At 40.8% G+C, this 17,945-nt stretch overlaps 2 protein-coding genes across 5 annotated transcripts; one reads left to right on the top strand and one right to left on the bottom strand.

Moving 5' to 3' along the window:
* The first annotated feature begins 745 nt into the window (after positions 1-745).
* LOC129185536 (C-X-C chemokine receptor type 3-like) lies at positions 746-16,087 on the top strand. Of its 3 annotated transcripts, XR_008572085.1 has the most exons (7): positions 746-1,133; positions 4,169-4,523; positions 5,896-6,732; positions 9,728-9,777; positions 12,632-12,816; positions 12,893-14,649; positions 15,577-16,087. XR_008572085.1 is itself a non-coding variant. In XM_054782734.1 (3 exons), exons 2-3 carry the CDS (start codon positions 4,176-4,178, stop codon positions 6,646-6,648), a joined length of 1,101 nt encoding a protein of 366 aa, XP_054638709.1. In that variant the 5' UTR covers positions 746-1,133; positions 4,169-4,175; the 3' UTR covers positions 6,649-9,709. The 3 variants fall into 3 exon arrangements, 1 of the variants encoding a protein (XP_054638709.1); XR_008572084.1 differs by having other exon boundaries at positions 12,893-16,087; XM_054782734.1 differs by lacking the exons at positions 9,728-9,777; positions 12,632-12,816; positions 12,893-14,649; positions 15,577-16,087 and having other exon boundaries at positions 5,896-9,709.
* On the bottom strand, positions 11,572-15,255 carry cxcr3.1 (chemokine (C-X-C motif) receptor 3, tandem duplicate 1). 2 transcript variants are annotated; one of them, XR_008572083.1, is made up of 4 exons: positions 15,164-15,255; positions 14,289-14,681; positions 12,037-13,338; positions 11,572-11,639 (listed from the first exon to the last, which is right to left on the bottom strand). XR_008572083.1 is itself a non-coding variant. In XM_054782733.1 (3 exons), exons 1-3 carry the CDS (start codon positions 15,182-15,184, stop codon positions 12,628-12,630), a joined length of 1,125 nt encoding a protein of 374 aa, XP_054638708.1. In that variant the 5' UTR covers positions 15,185-15,255; the 3' UTR covers positions 11,779-12,627. The 2 variants fall into 2 exon arrangements, 1 of the variants encoding a protein (XP_054638708.1); XM_054782733.1 differs by lacking the exon at positions 11,572-11,639 and having other exon boundaries at positions 11,779-13,338.
* Positions 16,088-17,945: the final 1,858 nt, after the last annotated feature.

Here is a 17,945-nt window from a genome sequence, read left to right as displayed (position 1 = left end):
TAGCAATTTTATTTTTTGTTTTATTTTGTTATATTTTATTTCATATTTTATTATTTGTGTTTTTTTGTACTGATAGTTATTCTTGTGTGCTGACCTGTCCCTTTGCTGCTGTGAAACTTGAAAATAGTCTCGTAAATTAAATGAAATGAAATTATATTATAACACAATACAATATAACATATTTTTGTATTTTTGATTATATTATATTATATTATATTTATATTTATATTATATTATATTATATTATATTATATTATATTATATTATATCATATATCATATCACATCATATCATATCAGATCATATATTATATTATATCATATCATATCATATCATATCATATTATATTATATACCCTGTGATTGGCTGACGACCAGTCCAGGGTGTACCCTGCCTCTCGCCCAAAATTAATAGAATAGAATAGAATTTTAAGGATAGTACAAAGACCGCCCTCTAGTGGACAAGTGCTTCTGGTGCAGCGCTTTGTTTCACTTTTATTCACAAGTCAAGCCAGCGCTTCCTGTATTCTGAAGTTAAGAAATAGTCTTCAGAATAAAACTTTTGCCATCCATATATCTCGTCAAGACAATAAATTGTTTCGTGCTTTAATGTTACAAAGCGTTTCTTAGTCTTACACGGTGGTTTGATTTATAATAGAGTCTCTTAACGTGTTAATTTTCGTGTATAGACGTTGACTGGGTTTTATTTTGAAAAGTGTCTATTTTCTGATATGTTTGTGCTTATGTTGGCATTGTGGAGCAGGCACTCTGCGGTCGGGGTGACGATTCTTGACTAGAATTAGTTCATACTAATTATTAGTAATTTGGTGCCATTACAACAGATTTGGATCAATATCTACCAAATCAAGGCGTTGACTATTGCGCTAGTTTTCTTCGTCGTGTGTTATTTTGATTGCTCGTGTTACCGCGCGGATTCACATTGCAACTACTATCCGCTTTCAACCTGGATTTGAAATGCAGCCTCCCAACAAAACAACACTGAACTATTGCGTTTGAGCGAGCCAAGTGTGTGCGTGTTGCTGGGGGGGAGAGAAGAAGTGCATTTTCCTGTTTTCCATTTTCACCAGCATCGATCATCAAGGCTCGCTGCAAGGTTTACATATTCTGTTAAAGGTAAGCACGCTTTTAAAGACATGTTTTGTATTGTCACTGATGTCTCAACAACCTTTCAATGAGACCACTAGCACAAAAGATCAGGCAAAAAAGCAACATAAGTATATGAATCAGCAGTGTTATGTACTTGAAGGGACGGTATTTCATATTTTAATATTTAAAAGTATGTCAAATAATGTTGTAAGTATCGTACCTTACGTCATAATTTCTTGTCATGGAGATAAGGATAAGTTAGTGTGCAACTTTTCATACTATATTAAGTGTATATATATATATATGTATATATATATATATATATATGTGTGTGTATATATGTATATGTGTATATGTATATGTATGTATGCATATACATATACATACACACACAATGGTGTGAGAAAGTGTTTGCCCACCTCCTTTTTTTTTTTTTTTTTTTGCATGTTTAACTGTGACAAATTTCAATATTAGTGAATATCAACACAACTGAACACAAAATGCAGTTTTAAATGAAACTTTTTTATTATTAAGGGACAAAAAATCCAAACCTACATGGCCCTGTGTGAAAACATAACTGAGATGAATTGAGATCTATCAGTCTGGAAAAGGTTATAAAGCAATTTCTAAAGCTTTGGGACTCCAGCGAACCACAGTGAGAGCCATTATACACAAAAGGCGAAAACACGGAACAGAGGTGAACCTTCCCAGGAGTGGCCGGCCAACTAAAATGACCCCAAGAGCGCGACGACGACTCATCCAAAAGGTCACAAAAGACCCCACAGCAACATCCAAAGTACTGCAGGCCTCACTTGCCTCAGTTGAGGTCAGTGTTCATGACTCCACCATAAGAAAGACACTGGGCAAAAACGGCTTGCATGGCAGAGTTCCGAGACGAAAACCACTGCTGAACAAAAAGAACATAAAGGCTCGTCTCAATTTTGCCAGAAAACATCTTGATGATCCCCAAGACCTTTGGGAAAATACTATGTGGTCTGACGAGACAAACGTTGAACTTTTTGGAAGGTGTGTGTCCCATTACATTTGCCGTAAAAGTTACGCCACATTTCATTAAAAAAAAGAACATCATACCAGCAATTAAATCTGGTGGTGGTAGTGTAATGGTCTGGGGTCTTTTGCTGCTTCAGGACCTGGAAGACTTGCTGTGATAAATGGAACCATGAATTCTGCTGTCTACCAAAAAATCCTGAAGGAGAATGTCCGGCTGTTTGTAACCTCAAACTGAAACCAACTTGGGTTCAGCAGCAGGAATATGACCCTAAACACACCAGCAAGTCCACCTCTGAATGGCTGAAGAAAAACAAAATGAAGACTTTGGAGTGGCCTAGTCAAAGTCCTGACCTGAGATGCTGTGGCATGACCTTAAAAAGCCGCTTCATGCTTCATGCTGGAAAACCCTCCAATGTGGCTGAATTACAACAATTCAGCAAAGATGAGTGGGCCAAAATTCCTCCACAGCGCTGTAAGAGACTCATTGCAAGTTATCACTAACGCGTGATTGCAATTTTTGCTGCAAAGGGTGGCCCAACCAGTTATTAGGTATAGGGGGCCGTCACTTTTTTACACAGGCCCACGTAGGTTTGGATTTTTTTCTCCCTTAATAATAAAAAGTTTCATCTAAAAAGTGCATTTTGTGTTCAGTTGTGTTGTCATCGACTAATATTTAAATTTGTTTGATGATGTGAAACATTTAAGCGTGACACACACGCAAAAAAAAAAATAAATCAGGAAGGGAGCAAACACTTTTTCACACCAATGTACAGTAAAAATGGACATATTTCGCATATACAGTAGTTGCAAATGGCGATTAATCATAATTAATTATTTTGGAAACTGTGATTAATTTGATGAAAAGTTTTAATCGTTTGACAGCCCTAGTTAAAACATAAGATCTGTGAGGCTCATTTGCGACATAATGTATTTGTCCTTAAAGTTATCGTTTCAGGTTTGGTTGGGTTTTTTTGGGGGGGCAGGGGGTTACGTTTGACTAAAAGTAGTTTCTTTTTGTGATGCAACTCACCTTCACATTATGTCTTCGTCATTAAAGTTAAGACTGAGCGATGAGTTGTTATTTTTTAGTAACAGTTAATCTAGACCAGTGGGTCTCAAACATGCGGCCTGTGGGCCATTTATGGCTTACAGGACCATATTTTGTGGCCCCTACTTAGTGTGAGAGGAGCCCACAAAGCCTGGGGAAATTAGGAGGTATTTGCTCGGGCAAACACAAGTCAGTACTGAACTCGTGCGCTTGTCACACAGTGACATGAACAGGGTGTGACGCAATTTACCTTTGCATTACGTCTTTGCTGTTAAAGTTGAGGCCGAGTGACGCATTATTACTTTTTATCCACTTGAAGGAATATTGTTGTTTTGAAAGTTATACCATGGTTAACTTACGTACTTCTTCTTTACACGTGGAACACTTAAAGATGTTAAAAAAATGACTTTGACACAACTCAACTTTGCATTACTGTCATTGTCATTCCAATGAAGACTGAATGTTTTATTGTTTTTACTTTTTGCTCTTGTATGACGGCTAAAAATGATAAAATGGGGACAATTTGACCGTGGAACAGATTATTTCAAATGTTTCCTTTGCGCAAACTTGTTACGGAAATCTGAACATATCAGACATCTACCAGCATTCTGTAACATTAAATCACAGGATAAAAATAAAAAATGATAACACAACTCAGGTCTTCGCATGATAAATACTAATATCATAATTTTTGCCATTCATGACACAGATTACTCATGACATTAGCTGCCTCATCTGGACTGAAAAGCAGAAGAGCCGTCATTCACTGTCATTTCACTGTCTGTATGTGTGCATTTGTGACGCTGGGGAACTTCCGTTTGAACCCACTCTGCTGTTGCCTCATCCGATGACATCGTACCATGTGAGACCTCAGCTTGTTTTCTTTAAAAGGCCGGAGACTCTCAAGAATTCACTTGACACACACGGGGGAAGGTTGAACTGTTGCAGCTGTTGCTTTTGAAGCATATTTGATAAGAGAAGGGTGGTGTCTCCACATCTGCAGAACCAAGATGGACGTCAATCTGGACGGCCTATTCCGCCTGAACACCAGCTATGACTACAACGACGACTACGTGTACACAGACGACGACTTGGAGTACCGAGGCGGCCGGGCGGTGTGGATTCCACTGGTGTACTCGGTGGTGTTGGTCGTCGGCCTGCTGGGGAACGGACTGCTGCTGGCGTTTCTGGCGCAGAAGAAGCGAACTTGGAGGACGTCGGACACCTTCATCCTCCACCTGAGCGTCGCTGACGTCCTGCTCTTGATGACGCTCCCGCTGTGGGCCGCGCAGGCCTCGCAGAGTTGCGGATGGTGCGTGGGGCTCGCACTCTGCAAGATCACTGGAGTTCTTTTTAAGGTATGTCGCTAACTGATTGCAGTGTGTGTGTGTGTGTGTGTGTGTGTGAACGGACAGGCAGATGTGTGAAAGAACAAACGTCATAAAATGTTACTTTACTCTCTGCAACAGCAGTTGAGCTAGTTTCAAGCCACAGTATGTACCTGCACCTAACAGAGTGCCAAAAGAGGCTAATGTTTACATTAGATTTGTGTGTGTGAATGGACAGACAGATGTATGAAGAAACTTTACTCTCTGCAAGATCAGCGATGTACCTCTGTCTAACAGAAGTCCATCCCTTGTTTAACATTTACATGATACAGTATTTGTTTGTGTGAATGGATGTGTGTGAACAAAGAAACGTATTGAAATATTGCTTTACTCTCTGCAAAGTCAGTGTAGCGTTTTTTAAGACATGTACCTGTGCTGAACAGAGCCCCACATTATACTGTATGTATTTATGTGTGAATAGACTGACCAGTATCGGTATGCAGTGCGACAAACAAACACAAAAAAAGTTAATTATCAGCAACTACCAACCTCATAGTGCTGTTTTTCCCTCTCAGACTCGCATTTGCCTTATATTTGTATTCAATTGGACAGATAGATGCGTAATGCAACAAACAATCAATGTGATGTGTAAGTGAATGGAGAGACAGATGCACGGTTTGACAAATAAACGCAATGAATAAGCGTTATTTTCAACCCGGCACCACTGTTTGCCCCCTGTCAGATTGATGTTTGCGTTATATTTTTTCTGTGAATGGACAGACAGATATGTGATGCAACAAATATGTCATGATCAGCAACCACCATCCCTGTACGGCTGTTTGTCCCTCTCAGGCTGACATCTGCGTTATATTTATGTGCAAATGGACAGACAGACGCACAATGTGACAAATGAACGCAATTAATCACGTCATTTTGTCATGTACCAATCTTGCACTGCTGGTTTCTCCTCTTCAATTATGTGTATGTGAATGGACAGACAGATGCATGACGCGACAAATAAGAGTCATTATCCACAAGTGCCAGTTTTGTACGGCTGTTATCTCTCTCAATGACATTTGCATTATATTTGTGTGCAAACAGACAGATGGTGTGACTTGTTAGCCCGCAGCTAACTTGTTGACTACCTTACTTCATTCTGACTCTATGTCCGATAGTTCCAAGGTTCTTTGTTATGAAAAGAAAGAAATGACATGTTCATAACTCCCAAAGCATATTAAAATTCTTGTCTATTGCAGTGGAAATATTGCAGAGTGCAACCGACAGGGAGGGAAAGTGAAAGTTGAGTGTGTTTCCAAGAAGGAGCACTCGATGGGGGTGAAATTAAAATGAAAGTGCCTTCTTGGTGTTTGTGTGTGTGACTTTGCTGTCTTTCTCTCCCTAGCTCAACTTCTTCTGTGGGATCTTCCTCCTGGCTGTCATCTGCTTGGACCGCTACCTGTCGGAGGTCCACGCCAAGCCGTTGTACTCTCACAAAAACCCCAAGTTGACCCACCTCAGCTGCTTGTTTGCGTGGCTCGTCTCCCTGCTCCTCACCGTCCCCGACTGGTTCTTTCTGGTGTTGGAACCCCATACTTGGAAGGAGGGGTGGACCCAGTGCGTTCCCAGCCTCTACCCTGTCAACTTGCAACTGGCGTCACGTCTCCCTCACCACATTCTAAGCACGGCCGCAGCCATCGTTGTTGGCTGCTCATGTTTGCTGCCGTGGCTCCAGCGTCAGTCCAAAAGCCTCAAAAAGCAGAGGACTGCTATCGTCATGCTTATCCTGGTGGGCGTCTTCTGTTTCTGCTGGATGCCGTACAACGTTACTCTCATGGTGGACACCTTCAGCAGCAACAAGAAAGCCTCCAACAGTTTATCCACCAAAAGCTCGACAAAAATGTCTTTGAAGGCCACGGCGGCGCTGGGCTGCGTCCACGCATGCGTCAGGCCGCTTCTCTACCTTGGCCTGTGCGCAAATTTCAGGAAGTGGACACTGGCAGTGCTGAATTGCGCAAAAGTTGAACCCAAGGGGTCAGTGTGGGACCTGGGCATTGGCGAGGACGCCCTGCCTGAGCAGAAACCCGAGGAGGAGGAGCTAAAACAGGTTGCGAGTGTGGAGCAGCAAGTGCAGTCAAAAATGTCCTGTGACTCATAGCTGGATTGACTTAACCTTTTCATGCTCTCACCACGGGAGGTAATGTCATGTGCTTCCAAGGCGGAGGAGGATGACGTGAAATGGGTATTTATAAAAATGACTTTTAATGTAATTTATTTAACTGTTGTTTCCACATTACTGCTTTGTTACATTTGTACACACGTTTCACTGCTTCTGTTTTAACTGTCGTAGTTGCTGCTGTTACTTTTATACACCCCGAAAAATAAGGTCAGGACAGGACAGGAGTCGCAGTTTCCGAAAACTGTAATTCATAAACTTCACCACTAGGTAGAGCAGTTGTGTTCTGTTACATCTCTTTTTAATTTTTTTATTTTTATGTGTAATTTACAACCTTCCCCATTAGGTAGAAAAGGTGAGCTTTTGTTTTTAAACCTTGGTAACATTTTTAGGTAATTATTGTATCGTTTTACATTGTAATTATGGTACTGTCGTCCCTCACCACAATGTGGTTTGAATTTCAGGCTTCACTCTATCATGGTTTTTCAAACATATATTAATTAATAAACCATGCCATTTCATGGTTGAATACGGCCTATTATTAGTCCAAAAATATGTATGTTAAAGCAAATTGTATGTATTTTTTGCCTAAAGCATTTTCAGGCATAAAACCAAATTAACTAAAATACAAATACAAGGAATTAAGTACACGCATTCAAATTGTGAATGTAGTATTCTACATTGGTCACTGGGTGTCAGTAATTGTTCGGAGACAAGCCCCAGACTTGATTGCCTGAACAACAAGCTTTTATTGCAGGGTTAAATTATCTCACACAATAATAATAACTAGGGCTGTCAAATGATCAAAACATGTAATGAAATTAATCAGTTTTCAAATGAATTAATCATGATTAATCACCATTTGCAACTATGTGTGAAATATGTCCTTTTTTACTGTATTTTGTGAACAAAAATATTAATTACCTGATATACTTGTACATATTAACAGCTCCAAATGAAGTGAAAATGTAAGTCATCCTAAAAGACACCACACGTCTCTTTAATAGTAGCAGAACATTTTAATCACACTTTAACAGGGTTGTTATGAGCCATGAGGGGTTGCGTTCAAAGATACCACGTAATTTTTTAAAGTTGAATGCACTGTTTTGAGTGTAGATTGTATTTTCTAGGATTTCCGAGCATACTTAAATGCAGCAAATTGTACTTTCTTAGTAAGAGTTACGCTAGTGAGTGATAGGAATATCTACTTTTCTTTGTCTTTTTGTTTGTTTAGACCGAACATACACGCATAATAAAGACATTGGGATTTTCGGAGTGTCCCTGAATGCACTTCGATGAAGTCAAGTGACAATGAGGAAGTGTTGTTCCGAGGAGGACTAGAGATGTGTTTTTTAGTTGGATATACATATATGGCGTTGGAATTGCACTGCTGTTGATGTGTTCAGGTCAGAATGAAGTTATAAAAGAGCTTCAGACTGTGTGGGGACGCTATTGTGCCCCCATCTGTCGTCATAACAGAGAGGGGTGGCTTCAGGAGGTGCGCATGTGTTAATTGCACTCAAAATGTTAACGTAATTAATGAAATAAACTAGTTACCACCATTAACGCGCTATTTTTGACAGCCCTAATAATAACACAGGCTTCTGTTGCGGTCGTAATTCAGGACAAACTAAAACTCTGAACCCCGACATCACTTTCTGTCTAATACTGGAACATATTTATAGCAACACGCACGAGTATTTTTATGTCTTAAATGGCTTATTTTCTGTTACGTCCTCTATGTTGGGTAATATGGGTGTAAAGGTGATGATAGGGGTTTTATTTCATGTCTAGAGGCTCTAGGCTCTAATAACGTTAAAAACCGTATTTGGAGATCCGTAAACAGGTTTTCTATGCCATAAACACAAAAGTATTCCATTTATAAAGGAGGAATCCTACTTCATGGAAGTTCACTTATCACTGTCTGGTCTGGAACCAATTAACCACGATAAACGAGGGATTGCTGTATTTACCATGTTTTACCGTTTTTAGAATCTGAGGTGAATAATCAGGAGTTGTTAGCCAACTGCACAACAAATGTGCAAAGTCAGATGTGTGTCTGTGTGTGTTGTTTGACTGTTTGCACCATCCATTACCATCCATCCATCCATCCATCCGTCCATGCATTGTGTTAACCTGAATATAAGACAGTGTTTTTCTCCTACAAAAATTATACATGCATACAAACCAATAAGATGGTGGTAAATGAAATGTAATGCGATGCAAAAAACAGAGGAGGAGTTGTGATGCTAATTTCCAAAACAATTTTTCTAAAAATGGGTCTTGAAAAAGAGCTGTCGTCTTATGTTCAGGGTCGCCTTGTATTCAGGTCAATATGGTGCAATTTGGCCGTCCGTCCATCAGTCAGCCACCCAACCATCTCTACAGTACAGTATGTCTGCCCATCAGTCAGTCGATCTATGTTTTATCAGTGAAAGTAAGAGGAGTTCCACTCTAGAGTAAACGCCAGGATTGTTATGAAAGAGCGTTTCTGGCAGCATGACAAAGCATTTTCATGCGTGGATTAATCACCTTGAGTCCAGACATGTACTGTAACTCCACAGAGATTCTTTGGAATGTGCTGACTCTAAGCAGCGGTCCATAAACCTTATTATTCAACTCTTTACCAGAGTACATGTGGTAACATATAGAAATGATTCAAAGGTGCCATCATTAGTATTTGAGTGTGTAGCTTTTTATGGCTGGACAGTCTTACAGTAGTTTTAGTAGCTAAATGTCACCTGAGTGTAAGATCAACTCTTTAATCATTATCAGTGACACAAATTTCTTAATATCCGTGATAACAAAGCTGTCCGGTCGTCTCCGTAAAGCAATAGATTGTGCAACATGCATGTTTTAGTGTATGACTGCGAGGGGATTTCCCTCGGCAATTCCAGCAACTCTTTCATTTTTTCACTCTTTTGTTTCAACATGTTTTTCAGTCTGCACATTGCAGGTTGACACAGATATGTTGTGATATCATCTGTCTTGTGATGGTGAGACAAAACGTCTGCTACAGACTATTAAAAGCTGTTCTTGTTGACTCCCTGTCTGTTTGTAGAGACTTGCCCTACATCTTTACAGCACAACCAGACCAACCTGACTTGTAAGGTGAGTTGTCAATGCAAAGACCTCCTGTACAACTGCTGTAGCTCTTCCTTCTGACTGTTCGGCTCAAAGGGCCTCTGTCATTCTTATATCTTAAAAACCTCCATTCTCAAGGACTTGGTATGAACTCTGACCAGCCCCTAGCCTAGCTAGATAAGCCTGACCCGTGTATATGCCCACCACTTCACAAAGGACAGCTTTATGAAAAACAAAACAAAAAAACAGGCGTTGCTACTCATCTTAAAATAAAGCTGCCAACTATCAGTGAGTCAGCTACAGATGTGGGAGCTGATTTAGATCATTTTGTTTATTAAATGGGCAAAGCTAGCATGATGTTGCTGGTAAAATGTGAGTGTAATGTTAGCAGTGTAGCTCACATAGCTATGTGAGTGTTGCCAATGTTTCTGTCCTCCTGTCCTATTTTTAATGTTACTTTGTATCAAATATATTATAATGTTGGACAAGAGTACAGTGTTCCCTCATTTATCGCAGGGGATAGGTTCCCAAAATAGCCCTCAATCAGTGAAATCAAAGCAAAGTAGCCAACTATATTTTTTTAAGGCAGTAGAACCCCTCAAAACATTGCTCCTGTCGTCGTATTTTCCTCACACGGTTAGAATCTTTTATTTCTTCTATTGTTTAAAAACAATAACAAGTGGGAAAATAAAGTACAATACAATACAGTTTACAGTATTGGCAATTAGTAAGCAGCTCACACGGTTAGCTAGTTTGATAGCCATGACCACAACAGGAGACAGCACAATGGAGATAGATTGACAGTGGTCTACAGCCAATCAGGACGCAGAAGAAAATGGGCGGTGGAGAAGAGAGAGACACCGCCGCTTAGTGCTAAAGGACAGAACTACAACGCTCAACTTCCCACAATGCAATTCTTCTTAAAGGGCCAGGCTCGGCCTGTAACAGCGTTCATACGCTGTAAAAACAAACAAACAAACAAACCAAAAAAAAGCAATAAAATTGCACTAAAAAAATCTGTGAAACAACGAGTTTGCGAACGGTGAACCGCAATGAAGCGAGGCAACACCATACGTAAAAAGTGGATAAAGTGCATAATAACGATTCTTGGAGCCACACACTTGGAGATAGGCGTGGACAAATGGCTCATTAGCATTCAAGCCACAGACACACAAAACGGAGTGTTGCCAGTAGGGCTTACTATTGCAGCACTTTTAAACTGCCTAATTCCGGTATCGAGAGTAGATTTTGGACAACGTACTTCCAACGTACTATTATGGGATGTCTGGCTCTTATTTTAAATTGGTGAAAAGTACTCTAACATGGGATCTTTACATTTGAGGTGTTATTTCTGTCATAGTAGAAATAGCCATGTGTCTGACTACAGTACTTCATTTTGGTTGAAAACAGACATCTGCTGCAGTTTGATCACGATTAAACACGGCTGAAGTTTGCAGGCCAGCTCTTTTTCCTTGTCATCACTTTTTCTGCATGAATCACACATTGTGCAAAGATATGCAGTTTTTTTTTTAAATCAATTCCCTGTCAGAATGCTGCAAGACATTTCTTCTGTCATGACATGTACGCCTACTGAATATAAGACGACCTGTCTTTTTCCTATTTTTTTAGAGAAAAAAATACAGTCTTATATTGTGCTCACAGTACAGTATTAGGAGCATTTGTGGGATTTATATATCGAAATTTTTTTTAAATTTGCGTTTAGGATTACATTATGAGCCGAATCAAATGCTCTAATGCTCTGTGATGGCTGTAGGTTTCCCACCTGTGTTCTTATTTGATCAAAAACAACAACAGTATGTGTTTTGGAAGAATAATGTTTATTCGTCTGTTGCAGGGGTGTCCAAACTTCTTCCAGCGAGGGCCACATACTGAAAAATAAAAGGATGCAGGGGCCACTTTCATATTTTGTAAAGCAACAGATATGTTAAAAAGTTATACATATTTCAAGAAAATACTGCATCTCAGCTTTGTGATATAGCTGAGATTAGTATTAATCTATTAGTATGAATTTAGGTATTTGCTCATTTTTTCCCATTTTGCTGTTGTTTTTCTGTCTTTCTCCTTAAATAATCTTTTATAGATTGTCTTCTTGTAATATAGGACTGTATTGTCATAACTTAATTCACTTCATTAACTGAATTAAAATGTGCCACGGGCCAATGCAAAAAAAAAGGCCACTTCAAACAGTGAAAAAGAACAGTAAGAACTTTAAAACGTTGAAATGCCAATACCAATAATAATAATAATAATAATATGATTTCTCACCTACAACACAAAAATCTGGGCCGCACGGTGGTCTAGTGGTTAGCATGTTGGCCACACAGTCACAGTCAGGAGATCGGCAAGATCTGGGTTCGAAAATCCGTTGGGCTCTCCGTGTGGAGTTTGCATGTTCTCCCCGTGCGTGCGTGGGTTTTCTCCGGGTACTCCGGTTTCCTCCCACATTCCGAAAACATGCATGTTAGGTTAATTGGCTACTCTAAATTGTCCATAGGTGTGAATGGTTGTTTGTCCCAGGTGTACACCACCTCCTGCACGAAAAAAGTGAGGACAAGCGGTACAGAAAATGGTTAGATGCGTATCTATAGTGTAATTTCATTTGTAAAATTGTTGTATCACTAGATGGAGCCCAATATACAGTATGATATACATGTATATACAGTTGTCAGTTTAAATGCACAGTAAGACATTCATTTTACAAAGCTAAGAAAAAAATATTGTATTTCTACCACAAAAAAGCTCAGAAGAAGAGATCTATGCGCTTGTGTGAAGCCCAAACAAAGAACAGCAACAGAAGAAGAAGTATTTGTATACAGTTTTCAGGAGATTTGATGAGGTCTGTGGCATGCTTCTGTCTCAGATAACCAGGGAGTTGGAAGTGTCCCCAGAGTCGGACCACAAGGAGCTTCTCCTGCTGCTCACAGCCGACTGGAGTTTGACGCTCTGCTTGGGCTTGCAGACCAGAGCCCTCAGGATGTCCAGGAGCTGACGACGGAACTTGACTCCCACAAAGGCATAAAGGATGGGGTTGAGGCTGCAATGGAGGTAGCCTATAGTGGGAGTGATGATCATGGCCTTCCCCAGAGACGCTCTGAACTCACAACTCTTGTCTCCCGCAAAGGCGGTGTCCACCATGAGGGTGAGGTTGTACGGCACCCAGCAGAGAAAGAACACCACCACCACGGCGGCGATGACCCTGAAGGCCTTCTGTTTCTGGAGGCCCTGCGAGCCGCAGCGCAGCCGTTGCAGGATGCATGAGTAGCAGTAGACCAGGACCAGTGACGGCAACAGGAAACCTGCGACGTGGTAAAGGAGGCGCGACGCCAGATGCCAGGACTCTGAGACGTTGCGGATGCACTCGGTTTTGTCCCGCCTGGCGTCTTTCACAGCTTCCAGGAAGATCCAGTCGGGGACGGAGAGGAAGAGCGAGAGGAGCCACACGGCCAAGCAGCTGGCCTGGATGAGATGGGGTTTCCTGCGGGAGTACATCTGGGTGGCGTGGACGATGGACAGGTAGCGGTCCAGACTGATGCAGGCCAGCAGGAAAATACCACAGTAGAAGTTGATCTGAAAATGACAGCATATGGCTTTGAAATTATTTACTGTATACAGTATATCTATCTGTGTGTCCTTCAGTCTGTCCATACATTGATCAGTCTCTCATTCCATCTAAACATTTATCTGTCTGTGTGTCCTTCAATTTGTTGATTCGTCTGTCTGTCTGTCCAACTGTCCATCCATCAATCCTGTCTGTCAGTCATTCCATTCATTAGTCTGTCAATAAGTTCATAGATCTGTCAGTCCAACTGTCTGTCTGTGAGTTAGTTGATTTGTTTGTCTGTCCATCAACCTGTCCTTCTATCTATCTGTCTGTCAATCAGTCAGTGCAACAGTCTATCTGTCTATCCTTTCATCTGTCCGTCCAGCATTTCAGTCCATCTGCCCCTCTGGTCATTGATCCATCTGTCATTCTGTGTATCCATTGATTCTGTCTAGCTATAGCGTCCTGTGTGTCCTTCAGTACGTTGATCTGTCTATCTGTTCACCTGATCATCAAGCTTTCTGTCGGTCTTTGTATCCATCGATCAGTCAACTTAACTATTCGTCCATTCATTAAACTATCAGTCCTTCTATCTATCAGTCAGTCAGTTTTGTAAATACAACTGCCAGTCAGTCTAACCTCCCATCTGCCCTTCTATCCAGTCAGTCTGTCGACCTCTCTGTCCATCCGACGAGCAGCCTTTGTGGGTTTCAGTCGGTCGATTCATCTGTCTGTCCATTCATCATTCTGTCAGTCGCTTGTCAGTCCACCTATGCAACAGGCTGTTTTTCAGTTTGTGTCTTTGTCTGTCTGTGTCCCCTTCAATCCATCATTATGTCATCAGTCTGTAAATATGTCTGCCAATTTGTCTGTCTGTGTATCTGTCCATTGATAAGTCTGTCAGTCAATCTATCTGTCCATCTGTTCTTTCATCTAGCAATCTGATATGACAATAATTTCTAAGAAGTAGTCATACCGTAAAAACAGAGCCAGTGATCTTGCAGAGGGGAGTACCAAACGTCCATCCGGCCCCTTGGGCGTCCTGTGCCGTCCACAGGGGCAGCGTTATCAGCAGCAGCACATCAGCAATGGCTAAATGGAGAATGAAGGTGTCCGTCACACTCCAGCTCTTCCTGCTTCGAGCCAGAACCCCCAAAAGCACCCCATTCCCTGGGATGCCCACCACCAAGGCCACAGAGTACAGAACTGGGATGAAGACCGCCTCAAACTGCCGGCCCTCCTTCAGGTCACACACACTGGAGGTCAAATTGTTGGGCTCGGAGTTGTTCGCTTCATGGAGATCGATGCCATCGAAGAGCCAGTCATCCATGTCAAAGGTAACTGCTTCACCACTTTCCAGAAGAGAGGCCTAAAGACAATACAATTCAATTTGTACGGATTTAACCACATGGGGGCGCTGTGGAGCCTTAAATTCACTCCTAAAAATCACTTCTTTCACACAACAGTAGTGCAAGTTCCTTTGTGCTTGCAGATTAGGACAGAAACTAATTTTGCAGCAGGTGGACACATTTTGACACGTTTGTAATATTTAGGTTGCCTTATTTATCTACACAAGAGGCCAAAATATTACAGCTACTCCACTACACATTAGTTAATGAATACCTCTCATTCAACAGTGGACGTTATTGCATTTTAAAGGCATAATGTTTATCTGTTGGTGGTTTTATTCTTACTTTCAACCACACTACAGCTGAACTTTCTATGACCTACGCTCTGACGCAGATGCAAATTATTGATAAGTAATTTGTACTGTTTCTTCCCTAAAATGAAATAGGAGCGTATGCGACACAGTAGTACAAAAATGTATCGTCAGATTCGATAATTACTTACCAGATTGAAATTAGCAGACATTGTCTTCAGTGAGCGGGCTTACACAGCAGAACTTAGCAGCACTGGAGAACGAGCAACCTGTCTATCTTCAAAAGACAGGCAGCTTGAGGTTATACAAAAAAAAACCACCAGTGAAAGCAGGCGTGCTGAGGCTCATGCATGCAAATTCTGTTGCAAACATTTGTCTTAGTAGGTATAACATTAAGCAGTGGGCCGACACATGGGTGAAATTAATTGGTTATTAGTTATTTATTTATATTTAGCCACACAATTGGTTATTCAAAATGCAAATTGCTTGCTTACCCCCATTTTTAAAATGAAAATACATTTATATGCATATGTTAGAGATGCATTGCATTTATTATGTGCATATATTTAATGTTCTTCTATATAATTTTCTTCTTCTATTACAGTTTTTCTCCATTGGTTTGGCTCATTCCTTGAAACACTAAATTACATTCTGAAAACTCTAAGATCATTTAGCATACAGACATACAACCATTCACACTCACATTCACACCAATGGACAATTTAGAATCTCTAGTTAACCTAACATGCATGATTTTGGGATGTGGAGGAACCCAGAGAAAGCCCCCACATGCACCCACGACAATGGACTGCACTACTGTCCTCACAGATTGCCGTGGCTCAAACGTGGATACTGTCACCATTCTCATCAGCAGTGCCAGAAAGGATTGTTTCGAATGAAAATTAGAACACGGGAAATTTACGGAAGAAGAGCAAAATATTGAATTTCCTGGGAAAATAGGAGGGTTGAGAGCTATGCTGGGCTGCTACCCTGGTTCTGTTGGTGGTTTCTTTCTTCAAGAAAGTTTTTCCTTTTCTCCCGTTGCCATTGTGCTTGCTCATGTTGTTTTTCTTTAATGTATGATATGGCCTGCTCTGTGTAAAGTTTCGTTGTGAAGTGGCGCTGCATAAATAAAATTGATTTGATTGCCAAGGCACCCTTGAATTGCTATGATAGGCTCTGATGTCTTTACCAGCATGGAGTCCTCAGTTCGATTAGAGTGTGTTACATAAGGCTCTATTTTCTACATGGTGGAAATACAATGATGTTTTGCATTGTTTATACACTCTGTGGAAGTGTATTAATCTCTATTAAAATCAGAGTTTTGTTTTTTGTTTTTTTCCCCCTCAGTACTCACACATAGACCTGACACTGGCGACTGTCATTGTGGTAGTTTCCTTTCTTCTTTGCAAAATGCTTATTTGAGTGTGTTCCTGTTTTCTTCGCACCTTCTCGTCTCCACTTCTTGTTTTGCAGCACTGGCTTTGACAGGGGTGCGAAAGCACCTGGCCCGTGAGAGGTGACATATTTAACCCACGACTAAACTTGACAGGAACAACGTGTGATTGTTTAGGAAGTATGAAACCAAAAAGGGCATGTGTGTTAGTACAGTTAGGTCTATTTGTCTCAAAGTGTGACACAAAAAAATGCAAACAAGCTGTGACCAACTGCAACAACTGCTACTGTGCTTTGTGTGTGCAGCTAGGAATCTTATTATTTTCATAGAATGACATGTTTACTTGGGTAGCCATTAGTGTACTGCTTGTATAGCAGTATAGATTTACTATCTGCTGAAAATGACTCAACACAGCCATTATTGTCAATTATTGTCAATTGTCACAGCCAGGGTGGTGATAGGGTCATGGTATGGGGCTGCATGAGTCGTCACCAGGGAGCTGCGGTTCCATGAGGGATGAATGAACATGAATTCCAAATTCTACTGTGACATCGTGAAGCACAGCATGATCCCTTCCCTTAGGAAACAGTTTTCCAATATGATAAGGCCAAACGCACCCCCAAGATGAGAAGTTGAATGTGATCCTCAAGTGGAAGGAAGGTGGAGGAGTGCATGGTGTCTTAACATCCACCAGCTTCAGCAGTGATGTCATGATAGAGGAGTGGAAGATGATTCCAGTAACAGTTTACAGTAGTTCCACGCCCAAGAGGATTAAGGCAGTGCTAGACAACAGTGGTGCTCACATAAAATATCCACTCAATATTTGGACATGTTCTTTGTGAGGCGTACTCACTTGTATTGCCAGCCAGTTAGACAATAATGGACTGTTTCCCTTGATGAACCGCAGGTCCCCAGTGCCGGCAGCACTTGTGCAGCCCCAGACCATGACATTACCCCCACCATGCTTGACAAGACACAATTATCTTCCTACTCTCGTGTTCTCACATATTTAGACAATAATGGCTGTGTTGTATTTTCAGTGGACAGTAAACATATACTGCTATGCAAACTGTACACTGACTTTCACTGAAGTCTCCGTTTTATAGTACAGCATTGTCCCTTGAGAAGATAGACTAAAATGCTTGCTGAAATGTGTGCAGTGTATGCATATATAGTATTTTTTAGATTTTTTTCAATGCATGCACATGTCCTATACTACCTATAGATTTTACACAGTTGGAGTCTCTGCTTCCATTCATTTTGGCTTCTTATTGAATAAATGTTCAATTTCTTATATTCAGACAAACATTTGAAGGTATGTTGAGTGGAAATTTTAGCTTGACATCTTTCGGCTGGTTAGTGGTTTCACTACAATGTTGTGTTATGTTTTATGATAGTGACATCAGCTCAAGATGAAAAAAAAACGCCCATCACATAAAGTCAAGCGAAAGCAAAGAATCAGCAAACAGCAAAGAATCAAAATCATAATAAGAATCAAAACGACTTTTGAGTACCTGGATAATGACGGTTCACTCCGAGAGACAAACGTTGCCATCTTTTGTGGGTTTCCTGTGCAA

The sequence above is a fragment of the Dunckerocampus dactyliophorus genome, chromosome 7 (genome assembly GCF_027744805.1).
Source record: "Dunckerocampus dactyliophorus isolate RoL2022-P2 chromosome 7, RoL_Ddac_1.1, whole genome shotgun sequence".
Lineage (NCBI taxonomy): Eukaryota > Metazoa > Chordata > Actinopteri > Syngnathiformes > Syngnathidae > Dunckerocampus > Dunckerocampus dactyliophorus.
Note: the sequence above shows the minus strand (reverse complement) of the source record. Positions and strands in the feature narration are given on the sequence as shown.